At 38.5% G+C, this 15,931-nt stretch overlaps 1 protein-coding gene across 4 annotated transcripts in view; it reads left to right on the forward strand.

Annotated features, from left to right (window-relative positions):
• Nucleotides 1–15,931, forward strand: part of LOC120745444 (dmX-like protein 1) — a 62,185-nt gene that overhangs the window by 10,548 nt on the left and 35,706 nt on the right. For all 4 annotated transcript variants that reach the window (XM_040050303.1, XM_040050304.1, XM_040050305.1 and 1 more), the window contains exons 10-20: nucleotides 2,206–2,377; nucleotides 3,002–3,178; nucleotides 3,315–3,550; nucleotides 5,170–5,884; nucleotides 6,327–6,448; nucleotides 6,869–6,958; nucleotides 7,357–7,459; nucleotides 7,557–7,676; nucleotides 8,145–8,363; nucleotides 9,851–11,115; nucleotides 12,814–13,069. In XM_040050303.1, the coding sequence (XP_039906237.1) occupies nucleotides 2,206–2,377; nucleotides 3,002–3,178; nucleotides 3,315–3,550; nucleotides 5,170–5,884; nucleotides 6,327–6,448; nucleotides 6,869–6,958; nucleotides 7,357–7,459; nucleotides 7,557–7,676; nucleotides 8,145–8,363; nucleotides 9,851–11,115; nucleotides 12,814–13,069 (3,475 nt within the window). The remainder of the gene's footprint in view (nucleotides 1–2,205; nucleotides 2,378–3,001; nucleotides 3,179–3,314; nucleotides 3,551–5,169; nucleotides 5,885–6,326; nucleotides 6,449–6,868; nucleotides 6,959–7,356; nucleotides 7,460–7,556; nucleotides 7,677–8,144; nucleotides 8,364–9,850; nucleotides 11,116–12,813; nucleotides 13,070–15,931) is intronic.

The raw sequence follows: 15,931 nt of genomic DNA on the forward strand, positions 1-15,931 counted from the left end.
TTTCCTGCTTAAAATAAACACTCAGTATAATCAGCAGGACTTTGCTAACGTTAACACAGTCTAATTAAGCAATCCTGCATTTAACCTTTATTTTCAGTTTCAGCTGTATGACAGTGCAGAAAACAAGGCCTTTTAGCAACACATCACTGAAAACACATGAAATGTAAAAATCTATACTATTTGCACACAGGCTCAAAATTAAAAATCAAACACAAAAATGCAATTTGTTGTTTCGATAAACAAAAAAATGCACAATTACTTTAGTTTAATTTTTTTTTTAATTTGGCAGGACCCTTTGATCGTGATCAGTTTAAATATAGTTTCCTAACACAAGTGATGATTTTTATGGTGCTTTATTTGATTTGAAGAATTTCTCATTATACGCCTTTAAGTCTAGCATTGCATAGTAAGACTTGTATGTCAGTGTTTTATTTTTTCTTAAGTGATATTATAATTAGGATAAACTGAATATTTAAAAGGACCTCACATCATTTTGTGTAAATAATTCTATCTTTGTAACAGAGAACAAGCTGTGAAATGATCATCAGCGTTGTTCATGACTTCCCTAGATACTCCCATATATGCACTTTATCAGGTGTTCAGATGTCATGCTTGCTTTCCTTTTTGCTTTGAAATGATAATCTGACAGAGTGTTACACTGGCTGCAGAAATTTCATTTCATTTCATCACACTGTTGCATCGGAAACGTTGTGCTTTTTGGGTATAACTTGTCCGTATCAGAAGTATTATTTGTAAAGCTGTATTACTCTCTAGTTTGTATACAACATGCAAAAAGAAATAAGTTGTAATTTCCTGTGTAGTTGGAAATGGATGGTACAAATGATATGATTTGTGGTTTCCCCTTTTTTCTACAGAAATAATTTCCAAGCTTTTGTATTTTTATGTATTGCACAGTGATAATTTAAGGATGAGAGTAAAAGAACAAAGAGGCACTGAGAAATTTCAAAACAACTTTGAGAAGGTAGATGGAGAGCAACAGAGGTTTGGTATAGTTAAAAGGAAAAATTAAGGGTCTCAGACATGAAGGTTTTTGAAACTGTCTGCCTTTCTGTAATGTGTACGATACCTTAAAATTATACCTCTGACTTTTGATCGGTGTTTAATCTTTTTCAGTTCTCTGGCGCATGTTTGTGTTTGCAATACTGGTGTGTTCTGTTTTAAGTGACCCAGCTTGTTCGCAACATCCTAACCGACATTCATTTTATCTTTGGAAAGTTGTGGGTGTCACCAGTGCTTGAAAAGCTTGGGGCATATTAGTTTACAAAAAAAAATGGATACGCAGAGTCTGTAAGACTGTAAGACGGTATGGAATTATTCATTAGAAATCCCAGCAAATGTTCTTGCAAATCAGTGCAGTTAATTAAGCCCCAATATTCTGAATAAGTTGTTATTTGAGAACATCTGGAGGAGGCAAGGTTATGGGATTTCATTTAAAAGTATTTGTACCTGCTTTGTCATGTCTTTTTAATGGTGAGTTTACTTGTAGTCTTCATAAATCTCAAAACCTGCAGGTTTACAGCTCGTTTTATCTTACTCATTTTGCACCTGTGAGTCTAGATACAATCACATATTTGGTTAAAGAAACTCTGCTTTTAAATGATTGTTTGTCATCCTGTGAGACTTGTTTTCCATTGGGGCATTTAGCTGCAGTCTACTGTGAGACACCAAATTACATAACCTGAATACCCAATAAACTTTAAAATTTCTTCTATACACGCTCTGTGACAGCCACTCCTCCATGTTGCCAGCTCCTGTTGCTCTGTTTTAAGACAAATTGGGCTCTTCACTTAAATGCAGTTTAAACATCAATACCAATAAATTAAAATCCCACCCTGAGGGGACCACCTGTTCACCAAAGTAGAGTAGCTTAGCACAGACTGGGATGAGAGCTGGAGAGGTTTGTAAGTCGACACAAGTTGATTAATTCACATCAACCTCCAAAAGGCAAGGTCAACCTGTATTGTTGTTTCAGCCTGAAAAGGCAACAAGGAACAATGGTGTTTCATTTTCCTCTTTTTAATCTTATTTAAGTAGCTCCACATTTCTACAGGTTAATGTAATATTTTAGTGCCTCTTACATTTAGTATTATGCATTTGGATGGCACAGACGATGTCTGCAGTCATAAAATATTAAATTGACATTTGAGCAATACTTCATAATAATCATACTTGTTTTCTGCACAGCTGGATTTTCAAGAATCGCGGCACTATCGGGACATACCTCAGCTATCATGGACCAGCGGCCTGCCTCACCTTCAAAGTGGACACTGTAACCACAAGAAGAGCAGCAATAACATGCCCCATGCCAATGCTCTCTGCCACTTTCACATTGCTGCCAGCATCAACCCAGCCACAGGTTTGACTTGAACACACTCTGAAACTACTTAATAATCCTGTTGATCTCCATCACTGGTATTTTGTTAAATACCAAAAGAAATCTCACAACATATTGAAGAACTAAAGCTTTAACATGACATAAAGTTCTTGATAAAGACGAATGAACTAAAGTACATCATTTGCTATTCCTGAACTATACAGAGTACATGGATGGTTAACTCAGCTGGAAGTCAGAAGTCTTAACCTCTTGGCAAAAATACCATTAATTTTGCAGATTGCCTGAGGTTGTTTCTTTAACATTCCAGTGAGCTTGTGCTCAGTGAGAGCTGTTCAGAGTAACTGTGAGCATTTCATTTTCTTCCTCTCCGTTTTAGTTGGGTAGCTTAATTTGACCTGAATTAGGATAAAATCATGTAGACTCTTTCAGCCTTCAGGCTGAGAAGTCCTGCAGGATTTGTATGCTTGGATTATGTTTTAGGATACTAAACCATGCTTACATTCATGAAAGTTAATTTGCTCCAGCAGATATATTTTTGTCCTGCATGTCAGCAGCCCGGTCTGATGTATATTTTGTTGTTGTTGTTGTTATTTATTCATTAAGTTTTCTAAATGTTTAACAGCTTATAACTTGTATGTTTCACAGACATTCCCCTGTTGCCCTCCATCTCCTCTCTGAACGCTGTGGATGATGAGGAACCAGGAGGCCCATTTTCTGTCCACTGGCTCAACAACAAAGAGCTTCACTTCACTTTAGCCATGGAAGTCTTTCTGCAACAGCTTCGAATTAGTGTAGAGCAACAGAACGAGTGCTCCAATGAAGGTAGAGAGAAATGATTTGGATGAGTCAGTAATGGGTGTGTGCATGTGAAGCTGTAATAACAGTGACAGTTAAAGTCTAACCTTTAGAATAGAATTCAACATATTGTTTGGCTACCATGATTTGTATTCTTTTCCAGAGCCTGAAAATGAAGATGACTTTGAAGAAGAGGAGAACAGACCAAGTGAACCCCAAGGACCAGGAACAGTGGAGCTGCCTCTGGCAGCAGTGGAGCACCAGTTGGATGTGCTGTTAGAGGAGTGGAATAAAGGGGCCGACATGCTGTTTAGTATTCATCCCATGGATGGCTCTTTGTTGGTCTGGCATGTGGACTGGTTAGATGAATACCACCCAGGCATGTTCAGACAAGCTCAGGTACTTTGCTGCTATTGTTCTTTATATAGAACAGTTGTACATTCATTCTGTTTGTTTCATGAGAGTATTCCTCCAGTTTCTTTCCTCTTTATCTTTTATAGTCTTATTTCAGAGGTTGATACACAGAGAAACTGCACAGTTAGCTGCACAATTGGTCTTAATTTAATCTCAGTATGGATTTTCTCTATAATAAATAAATGAACATAAATAACTGTTATTGAAAATGCATGTTCTTCCAAAAGAACACAAAGTAAAAACAAGTCAAGCACCCCCTTGATCAGGACCTGATACTGTGCCTGCGTCTGTCCCATGCAAGCTTGAAATTTTCTTGATTGGTCTGAATAAGAAAGTCTTTGTTAAAAATACAGATACTACAAAATTTTAATGCCTAGCACAACAGAAGGTGAAGAACTTGTCCCTCAAAGTGGGTCGTCATCCGTTGTTTGGAAGTACTTCTGATTTGGCACAAGTAACATTAACTATAAAGAAATCATCTGCAAAAAGTGCTGTAGGGTTAACTAGTCTGCAAGGCAAGACTACTAACTTATATTCAGCCTCCTGAAAACATGCCAAAAACTGCAGTATTATTAATGCATGAAGGCTAAGAAAAACAATGCAGATGTTGCCAGCATGAGTCATTCAACCTCATCTGAGACATTTATAAAAGCAAGCCTGTACACCACATCTGCATAACCATCTAGCTCCCAAAGACGCACTAAAATCATCCATCTAATCACAGTTTATTTGGGCAGAGACAAGTGTCCAGTAAACACAGTGAACAGTAACAAAGGCTTTGGAAAATTGGCCAGCATGCTGCTGTTATCTATTCTGGAATTATTTTTCTGGTAAAACCTACACCATATGCAAAACATTTGCTGCTAAGTTTTATTAATCATGCAGGTACAATCGATGGGGTGAAAGACTTGATTTTTCTTCTTAGAGATTTACTTAATTTAGGTCAATGAGGAAGTTCAGTATTATTTTTAAGCAAATATTTTACATTAGTAGAAATACTGTACAACATAAAAGCAAGTTTATGTTTAATGAAAATTGTAATTAAAACCTTTTTTCCACTATAATCAATAAATAATCCTGATAAATAACAGTGATCTCAATATTGATCAAAATAATTGTTAATCATTTGACCATAATCATGCAGCAATCAAAGGTAACTGAATTCTGAATTCTGCTCAAAATATAACTTTAAACTTTCGATTAAACAGTTTTCTATTTAGTTATTTGTTTATATTCAGAATTTCAGAAAGTGCTTTGTGGGAAAATCATTAATTTATCATCAGAGTAAGGTTGTGATTTATTTTCACAGTTGTGATGGTGTACTTGTTCTAATGTCTTCTCATCTGGCGACTCACACAAATATATTGTACTTGTCTGTGACTTCATATCAAATTCAGACATGCCCTAGTGCATTTTTATGAGCAGTAAAAATAATGAGGACAGAGAATCTGGTCATTCAGGCACAAAACCGAATCTCAGGTTTCATTGGCATTCATTTTTTAGGCCTGGCTGTTTTAATTAGTTTAATTAGTCCTCCTCTTTAAATGAGCTGCAAATTACAGTCACTTTTGATGACATTGCTATGACATCTCTTTCTGTCTCAGGTGTCGTTTGCATCCCGCATTCCTGTAGCGTTCCCCGCAGGTGACGCCATCTCCCTGAGCCAAAGTGTGGTAATGTATGCCTGCAACAAGAACGTGGATCTAGCTATCCAACATGGCAGACAGCGACCGCCTGGGAGCACATTGCCTCAAGCCAAATCTGCTCTAATAAGCTACGGAGGTCAAGGAAAATCTGCACCCAGCAGTAGTCTTCGATTAAGCATATTTACCCCCAATGTCCTTATGATCTCCAAACATGCTGATGGCTCTTTAAACCAGTGGGCAGTCAGCTTTGCAGAGGACTCTGCTTTCTCGACTGTGCTCAGTGTCTCTCACAAGTCACGGTACTGTGGTCACCGCTTTCACCTCAATGACCTGGCCTGTCACTCGCTGCTCCCTCTTCTCCTCACCACCTCACACCACAATGCCTTGAGGACGCCAGAGGCAGACAGCATCTTGGTTCCTCCAGAGGCTTCCTCTGGTTTTTCTCATTCTGCATCTCTATCTCGTGGGTCACGACCCACGCGGGTGTCCCTGGGTATGGTTTCCCAGGATCCCAATGCGATCTACAGTGAGCTGATTTTATGGAGAGTGGACCCCGTTGGCCCACTGTCGTTGTCAGGCGGGGTCTCGGAGCTTGCTAGAATCAATTCTCTCCATGCATCAGCATTTGCTAATGTAGCCTGGCTGCCCACGCTCATTCCCAGCAGCTGTTTAGGTGAGAAAATATTATTACTGGTCAGATTGCTAAGTACTTTATTGTGTGTTGCCTTAGCAAAAAGGCAGTAATGAGATTTTTTTTTGTTTGTTTTGGTGTTTTTTGGTTTTTTTTTTTTTTTTGGTGTTTTTGTTTTTTGTTTGGGAGGGTTGATTGATGTGAAGGATTGTTTATTGTTATTGTTTTCTATATAGTTAACTATGTCCAAATAAGAGTAGGTCTGAGACGAGTCTCCATGTGTGGTTATTAGTCCACTTGACACATCTACTGTGCATTGTAGATAAATGTACAAAAGCAACTTACTTTACCAAATGACTTCAGATTTTCTGAATTAAACAGGAGTGAATGTTAAATCTCAGTAGTGTTCGCTTGACATGCTTGACATATTTATTTAGAAAAAACAAGCATAATAGTGGTAACATTCAATTGTTTTTCTTTTTAGGTTTGTACTGTAACTCTCCCAGTGCCTGCTTCGTGGCAAGTGATGGCCAATCACTCAGGCTTTATCAGGCTGTCATTGAGGCTAAGAAACTTCTGAGTGAGCTCTCCAATCCGGAAATATCAGTAAGTGATCAAGCCTGACAATTTTCATGCACATTAATAGCAACACTCAGCCATTTATAGAATCTGTCAAATAATGTACGTCACTGTTTTGCCATTTTGTTATTACTAGTGTTGGCCTGAGATGACTTGGTGGAGAAAAATGACTGCAGGCGAAATTATATAACATGAAACATTAATTGCAGTGAAACATTTAAAACTCAGGGGAAAAAAAGTAGTATGCAGCAAGAAGAGGAGAAATTGTCATATAAATGTTTTTGGGTTTTGTTTTTGTTTTTTTGCATTTCTTTGCATTAGCTGTCAGTTGCAAGATGTTAAGTGATTTTCAAATTGGTAAAATAATTTGCTTGGATATTTAAACTGTGTAATACTAATTTATAAATGTATGCAGATGATTTTTTGTGTGTGTTTGTCACCTTTCAGAAATATGTTGGGGAGGTTTTCAACATCATCAGTCAGCAGTCCACAGCAAAACCAGGGTGTATTATAGAACTGGATGCCATTACTGACTTTGTAAGTATACATGGAGTCCAAGAGAACCGAATTGTTTTCTCACCCTAAACAAAGTTCAACCTCCTTTATTTGGGGACTTTCTGATTGTCTCATCTAACAGTAGACAGACATTGTCAGAATCTTTGAAGGTTTTCCCCTGAAAACAAACCAAAAAAAAAACCCCATTGTTGACTTGCAAACCATTTGTGGCATGAAGCATTCGGCAGTGGCCTGAGTCGCTGAAAGGTCAACCACAATAATAAAAGGCAAAAAAAACCTCCCTCGTCTCCTTAGGGTGTGCGTGTCTTTGTGCATGTACTATTAATACAGCCTGTGTCTATGTCAGTGTGTAGACAGAAAATGATGTTCAGAGTCTACATCTGATGTAGTTTGACAATATCTGCTGCTGTTCTCTGCAGCAGGGGAAGGAGACACAGCTCCTGCATGTTTTTGAGGAACATCTGATTCTTGGCACTGAGATAACGGAGAGCATACATGAAACTCCCGACTCTCCTCGCACGGGTAAAACCTATTTTTCCTAGTTTTCATGCCTGTATTTAATAGCAGCTGCTTGCATCTTTCATTAAAAAAATCACTGTGTGGGTTTCTTCCCCTGCAGCCTCCAGTAAACCAGCCTTCTCAGCCCGCTTTTTTCTGGTGGTGGTAGAATTAAGCCCAACAGGTCGCTCACTGCTCCACATGTGGCATCTCCATCTTGCTGCTCGACCAGTCACTATGGGTGGGTACTTATACATTCATACACCCTAAAAGTTGGGTGATGTAAGAGAGGTTTTCTGCCATCCTATCTAACCTTAGCCAAAATAAATGATTGCAGACCATAAAGGGAAGTTTTTAAGGGTTAAAAGAGCTGGAAGCGTTGCAAAATTATAATTGGTAACTAAGTAATGACTTTATCACTGTAGATACCTTGCATTTTTTAAGTTCCAAGTCCAGATTTGTCTCCCTTGCAATCTTTATTACAAGTCTGCTGTGTTGTGAAAAGTTGTGAAATTATTAACAGTATCTCTAATGATTGAAAGAGACCTCCAGTATCACAGTGTGCTTTAGCCAGATGGTGATTCATCTGTTGAAAGATTTGTTTTTATAGATTTTTCAAATAATGACTCTGATGAAGTGTAGTAATGGTGAATGGATTTGACCAAGCCTAACTGTTCTAAATATATTCCCACTTTTTGTATCCCCACAGAGGAGACTGCAGCTCATAAGGATCTCACCACGACTTCTCCCTTGAACGGCTCTCAGTTTGTCTATGACGCACCCAGTTCTCCAGTAACTCAGAAGAGTAAATCCTGCACTTCCAATCTGCAGAGTGCCTGTCGTCTCAGCCTCACAACACACAGGCTGTACAGCCAAGAGCTGGCTCTTCCAGCAGAAGTGGAAGCCATCAGTGTTACTCCCTCGGCAGGTGAGGGACAATGAGAACACGCATTCTTATTCCAAGGACGCAAAGAAAAACCACTTTGTTTCCTTATGCATATTGATGCATGCTAAGGTTCAATGTTGCAGCTTGAACCTAAACTCTAAATAATTGATCGGCTAGCTAATGATGGAAGAAGTTACTCACTAAAGTCATTTTAGGCATTAAATCTTATGAAATATCATGAAATCACATGAAATTATTCAGACATATCCACCACACAATCGGTGCAGTACTTAGCATTTTTTATTGGTGAGACATAACAGTTTGTGTAGCATTTTCCTAACGGGATGGTTCAATTTTGATATTTAGAGAAAGCTAATATGTAGTCTATATGCTATATGTAGTCATGGGACAACATCCATACACACTCTTGAGTAAACCCATCAAAAATGATTAAACCGTTGCGTATAAATGACATCTTACCCGTCTGAAGTAAAGTGCACATCGTAGTTTCCTTTTATTTCACCATCAATGTCCTTGTATTGGGGATGATTTATTATAAGTAATTAATGACGTTGCCTCTGTTGTGACATGTGATTATGAATTGATGAAAAACGTTATGAGTGGAATGTAAGAATCACAGAAAAACACTTAAAAAAGAAAACAGCTGAAAGCTACCAACAAACTCAGATTGCCATCAGAACTCAGTTGATAATTATTAGTGTTTGATCTGACCTGTGGTATCACAGGCTCTGTCTGCATCATGTAAAGAATTCCCCTTGAAGTTGAGTTGTTAATGATTTTGATGAGGCGGTGTAAACCACCAACCAATGTGTCTCTTCCAATGTGTGATGTTTATGGTCCATTGTTGGTGCTAGAGTGTCGAAATACCTGATTGTGACTTTGCTTTCTCCTGCACTTAAATCAATTTATGATGTACACTTATTTTCTTTTCACAAATGAAGTGGTTTAATGCTTCTATAAGATTAGTTTGGATACAGTGAGAACCTAAGACAGTCTAAAAGAGGGTGCTTCGTGCAAAAAGTGTATTGGATTTTATTTTTCTCTTTATTTTTCTTTAGGTTGTTTACCAAGGCAGTGGTGTATTTTTGTGAACTGAGTTATAATTTAGTGTGTACTTGCACCTTAATATGAAAGAATGCATTCAGGCTTGTTCTGTGTTGAACATGGTGCATAAATGTTTTTAGGTCAAGGTTTTTAGGTCAAAGATGGTAAGATTGTGGCAGCACTGTTAAGATAAAAATGAGCAGGGTGCACAGTGAGACAGGAAGCCGACTTGTAGATTAAGAAAAGCGTGTATGGCTGAAAGAGGCCTGAGTAAAAAGCTGCTGCTAACATTATTGGAATGAAACATAAGAATAGACGAAGGCAATCTTTTGTTTCGTTTACATTGTATTTTTTTAATATATCTGCCAAATGTCTTCAAAATTGAATAAATCACAGAAATTAAACGCTAATGATATTATAGATCAAATCTTTCTTTGCTAATGGTGCATTACTTTTCTTCTCAGGTCACCTGAGTGCGTCATGTTCTCTTCCAGCCGGCCACGTGCCTTATCTCCTTGCTACTTCCTGTTCTGATGGTAAGGTGCGCTTCTGGAGGTGTAATGTCATGACAACAGAACCCCCCACTGTGGACAATTTGGTGTACCAGTGGGAGGAATGGCCTCTCCTGGTGGAGGAAAAACTTCCCAGCAGCAGCGCAGTAAGTGTGCCAGGCCGGCCCATTGAGGTCAGCTGCTGTCACGCTGGACGGTTTGCAGTTGCCTACAAGCAGATGCCTAGCACACCTCTGAACCTATCTCCTCATCTGAATGCTCATGGACCTCTGACTTCTCCCCCAGCCTCTGCATCTTCCCCATTTGTAAACTACAGCACCACCAACACCCACCTGACCCCGACCCTTAATGTGCTGCATAGCCCAAAACCCATTCACAGCCCTAATGCAAGCACTCGAGAGCCCCTGGTCCACATTGGCATCTTTCAGTGCGAGTCCACTGGTGGTTCGCAGTGGATTCTGGAGCAGACCATAGTATTGGACAATACAGACCCTATGTCCAGCTATCCTTTAAGTAGTAGTACCACTGCAAGTGCCAGCATTCCAAGTAACATGGATTTATCCATACAAAACGAGAACTGTCTTGGTTCTACTGGTAAGAGTCTGGTTCACTTGGACTGGGTTTCCCAGGAGGATGGATCACACATTCTGACTGTTGGCATTGGGACAAAGATATATATATATGGTCGTCTGTCTGGAAAGCCTCCAGATCTGGGAGTGTCTTCTGATGCTAATAGAGACCAAAGCTTGTCTCGCCTGGTTCTGCTTCGATCGGTCAGTCTGTTCTCCTCTGTCGAAGGCTCACCACCTATCCCAGTCTCCCTGTCCTGGGTACGAGATGGAATCTTGGTAGTTGGCATGGAGTGTGAAATGCACGTGTACTCTCAGTGGCAGCCTCCAGCACCACCCAAACCGACTGTCACAGTTGCCCAGGAGAAAGACATCAGCAGCAGTGTTTCCTCCATAATCTCAGCTGTCAGACAGTGCCAGGAGGAGGGTCTCAGCCCTGGGGCCCCCACTTCTTTACTTTCTCTTCCCAAAAAGACCCTGACACGATCAATGACGAGTCTGGCTCAGAAGCTCAGTGGGAAGAAAACCGCTTATGACTTACCTGTAGAAATGGAAGATTCTGGTCTTTTTGAAGCAGCTCACCAACTTTTTCCAACTCTACCCCAATACCACCCTGTACAGTTGCTAGAGCTTATGGACCTAGGGAAGGTAAGTTAAATAAATTACTCAATTACTTTTTGTACTTAGTCTTTAGCAGTAATAGGCTTTTTTTTTTAAGTGTAAGTCTAGTCTCCAATTACTTTTGAGCTTCTAAAATGGGAGGGATTGTGTGTAAAAATGGCTCTAATTCCTGAACAGTTAATGTATTACTTTTGTATATTGTAATACTTGAATTCGAGCTGAAAGTCTGCTCTTCAGTCACATCTTGATTCTTTGATTTGAAATCCACGGTGGTGGCAAGAAACTACAAAAAAATGTCATTGTCTAAATACTTGGACCTGTGTGTGTATGTGTCTGATCTATTTGTGTATTGTCAGATGTTTTTGCTTGTGTGCTCTTTTTTCCTTTGTCCCCTGTGTTCTTTCTTCCAGCCTCCTTTTCTGTGTGTCTCTGCTTTCAATATCCTGCTCCCCGTCTCTCATTTCCTGTTTTCTTTCAGTCTTCAAGATTACATTCTGTCTATTTCTCTCTCTATCCTCTTTACTCTTCATACTCTTTTTTTTTTTTTTTTTTTTTTTTTTTTTTTTTTCCCCCCCCCATTCATATTAGTATTTATTTATTCCTTCCTCTTTTTTTCCCCTCCCATGACACTGTTTTCCAACTAAAAATAATGTAGTAAACTTGTATATGTTCTTTAGTCCATCTTTGTGTTTGAAGTTAGATTGATTTTATTTTTTTTAATAAAATAACATTAGGACAATATAATCTTGCCAAATTTACTTTAGTTGATGCTATAGGTTCGTTGTACTTCTACCATTAACTCTGCTCTTATAAAATTATGTCATTAATTTCAGTTGAGAATTGATTAGCGTATCTTTCTCACTGTCTCTGTTGCTACCTGGGACCTAAAGGATTCCACAGTCCACACTGCACCAGTTCAACATAGTCAGTCACTATAAACTAAACCACAACAGAGTAAACTACCCACTCACTGTCCAGTGTAAACCTTAAATTGTTTTTAATTGTTTATTGTCTTTTCATTTGTAAAAACTCAAAAAGATTTTAGTGTGTGGAATATCCAGATAACTTGTCATGTACAGATCAAATTTCTCATCCAATATCTCTATTACATCAGGGCCATTGAGTAAGTTACTTAATCAATGGCTCTGTGTGGCATCAGCTAAAAGGACCAGTGAACTGCAGGACATGAAACCTGAGCTCATTTTGTATTAAACTTCCGGTCAAATCTAATTACTCAGTAATTGAAGGACCTTGAATGCCATTTCAGATCCCTCTTTAACCCCTGCGTGGGTACACAGGATGCATTTGTCGATGATGTGTTTGACTAAATTGGATTGAAGTATTAAGTAGCTGGCTTCCAGTTACCTGCGTCTTGCTTCAGCTAATGGAGCTTCCGGTGTAGTTTCTTGACATTTCCTGACAGAACTAAGTGCTGAGTAAACTGTATAAACAGTACATGCCAACGTCTGCTATTTGGTATCGCTACAATATGTTTGAAGCACCAAAGAAGCATTATTTATGGGCTGTTTAATATTTTATTTAAAAAAAAAAAAAAAAACTTTTAATAATAGTTGTCTGATTTCCACAATAGCTTAAACGGTAGTAAGGTGGACCGATACAATTAAAAGCCATGAAAATTTCCAAAAACTGCTTTTGTTGTGGTTGCTGACCAAAATCTGAAATGTATTCTGATTTATTATGTTGATATTGTTCATCTGTCTTCAGGTTCACCGTGCCAAAGCTATCCTCTCCCATCTCGTGAAATGCATTGCTGGAGAAATCATAACTCTTCAAGACAGTTCCACCAGTCCCGAAAAACGTGTGCGGTCTCGAACCATCAGTGTTGGGGGCAGCACAGCCACGGCTCAGAAGATGTTCAGCAAAGCAGAGAACTCGTCCGCTGACTACACAGAGATAAGCTCCATCCCTCCACTGCCTCTTTACGCCCTTCTAGGAGCTGATGACGACACACCAAAACCTGGTGGGTATATACAGCATGTGATTTGAGAATAGTGGTCCCTCACTATAACGCGGTTCACTTTTCGCAGCCTCGCTGTTTCTCGGATTTTTTTCTGTGCAATTTTTCATGCCCCCCCCCCCCCCCCCCCCAGCGCGTTGTGTTCTCCGTCCTGATTGGCTGTAGACCATTGTCATTCAGTCTCCTCCGTGCCGTGTCTCCTGTACAGTCACATTTACATAAATCTTCGATCGCTAGCAGTGTGACTCTGAATTGCTGTACTGTTTGTACGTTTTCTCCCCAACAAACACAACAATATCAACGAAACATTTTGTACTGTCAAAGGCACGTGCGGTAGCCTGAAAACAGGGTTTGATTTTTGGTTTCATTCTATAATACTGGACTTAGTTTTCTACGAAGGTTTGAACTTTGAGGGTGTTTAAACAAGAGAGAAAAGTGTGAAAATGTTCATGCCTGTCTGAGAAAAGTGTATGAAGTGTGTAGTGAGGGGTTTTACAGCCTTAAACATCTATAATAATTGTAAAAAATAAAGCTGGCTACTTTGCGGATTTCACTTATCGCGGGTTATTTTTAGAACGTAACTCCCGCGATAAATGAGGGACCACTGTACATAAATCCAGTAATGAATTAAATACTGGTTAAATGTCTAGTTTTGGAGTCAAATCCTGCAAAAACATAGAAATAAAGTATTAAATTCATTTCACAAGTTGAAGTGACGTTACTGAAACTCTAATGCAAAAATATGTTAAAGGCAAGATTGAGATGGCTGGGATGTGTGCAGAGCAGGGATAGTGGATATATTAGGCAAATGGATGTTAAATATGGAGCTGCCAGGCAGCAGGAAAAGAGAAGGTTATGGATGTAATGAAGGACGAGATGTAGAAGGCTGTGTGATAGAAGACGATGCAAGGGACAGGGAGCAACTGAAAGCAGAAGAACAAGAAGACTTGGTGAACAAGAACACTCTGTACCATGGGTACAAAAGCATAAGCCTAGGCTTTTTTGTTTTTCTATTTTTTGCTGCTGTTTTTGCCTTTTTGTTTTCCTTTGTTGACCTGGCACTCTGCAGGTGAAAGCATTTCACGACTAAGACTGAAGCCTTATTCACCCAAGTCTAATATTATTATTTGAGACTTGTTGTATAAAGCTCAAGTAGAATAGCAAAGTGCTATAAAAGAACCAGTCCATTTACCGTTTATCTTGGGACCTCTATGTAATGATTGCAGAAGTCAACTGTGACCTGATTCAAAGTAAATGTTCCACAGCTAATAACATAACATACTTCATCAAACACAGATGTTCTGTGATAGTATAAGTCCACTAATAGTCAGGGTGTCACTGATTTCTTTGATATTTTCTATAAACAGCATTATGGATGCTCTGTTGGCAGTTGAATGAAAATAAATGAAAGGTAAAAGGCGAGCTTGAATCCATCAGAATAACAAAAGTCAGAAGCATGACTTACTTGGCAGCGTTTTGTAAAGAACTTGTTGCCTTTTTTTTTAACATGCTCGGCAGTTATGTGGCAGCTTATTAATATTAATATTAGTGCTGTCAATAGATTAAAAAAAATAACTAATTAATCTCACAATTTTCTCTAATTAATCGTGATTAATTGCAATTACTTGATCAATAGCCTGGCTGCAATTACACTTTTTCAACTTTATATTTAAGCTTGTAACAGACATTTATGCAATATAATGAAGTAAATGGAGAATAAACACAAAGAATGTGTGTTTAAATTCAAAGAGAATTTGAATAGTTTTAGCACAGGTTCTTTTTAAAACTTTTTAAAAACCTACATACTAATAGGTAAGTATACACTGAGATAGAGATATATATATATATATATATATATATATATATATATATGTGTATATATATATATATATATATGTGTATATATATGTATGTATATATATGTGTATATATGTGTGTATATATGTGTATATATGTATATGTGTATATATATATATGTGTGTATATATATATATATATATATATATATGTGTGTATATATATATATATATATATATGTTAGTTCTTTCAAACAATTACAATTTTTAATCATCGGACTCGTCACAGGGTTACTGTGGATTAATTTTGATTAATCACAATTAAATATCATTCATTTTTAATCTACGTTAATCACATTTCATTTTGCATGAGCAAACAGACTCAGAAAAAAAAGGGAAAATATACGCATTTAACATCTTGAACATTCATGTTAACAAAAAACTCTGTAAACATTTATCCACTCTCTCTCTGTCACGCTTGGGGAGGCACTTAAAGTCCTTGAAACGAGGAACCAAAGCTATGTAAAGCAGTGGTCCCCATCCCTTTTTTGCGCCACGGACCGGTTTATGCCCGACAATATTTTCACGGACCGGCCTTTAAGGTGTTGCGGATAAATACAACAAAATAAAACTAGTACCGGTACCGAAAAAAGAAGATTTATTCATAACACACGTGAAAAGACCCAGGAAAACGGAGATGACGATTAAAAAAATAACGCTAAAAACCCTGAAAACCATACATTTCACACCCGAGCCTCAACTCTCGCGGCCCGGTACCAAACGACTCACGGAACGGTACCGTGAGGTAGACTTACTGAGTCCCCAATACTCCGTGAGTGGTTTGTCGGAAGCTGGATGACGTGTTAGCCAAAGTCCTAGCAGCATCCCCGACTAACATATGCTTTGCGTCAATGTGATATTTTAAGCTGCAAGTGCTTCGGTGAAAAGAAATTCCTTCTTGCACAATGTGATTGGTTCAGCTGGCCGTTACTAACAGATCAACTGCCCATTTGCGCATGTGTGAAGGTAACTACTTGGACAAACTGCCCGAAATGCGTGGACAGAAATA

Source organism: Simochromis diagramma, unplaced genomic scaffold, assembly GCF_900408965.1.
Source record: "Simochromis diagramma unplaced genomic scaffold, fSimDia1.1 OVJJ01000131.1, whole genome shotgun sequence".
Taxonomy (NCBI): domain Eukaryota; kingdom Metazoa; phylum Chordata; class Actinopteri; order Cichliformes; family Cichlidae; genus Simochromis; species Simochromis diagramma.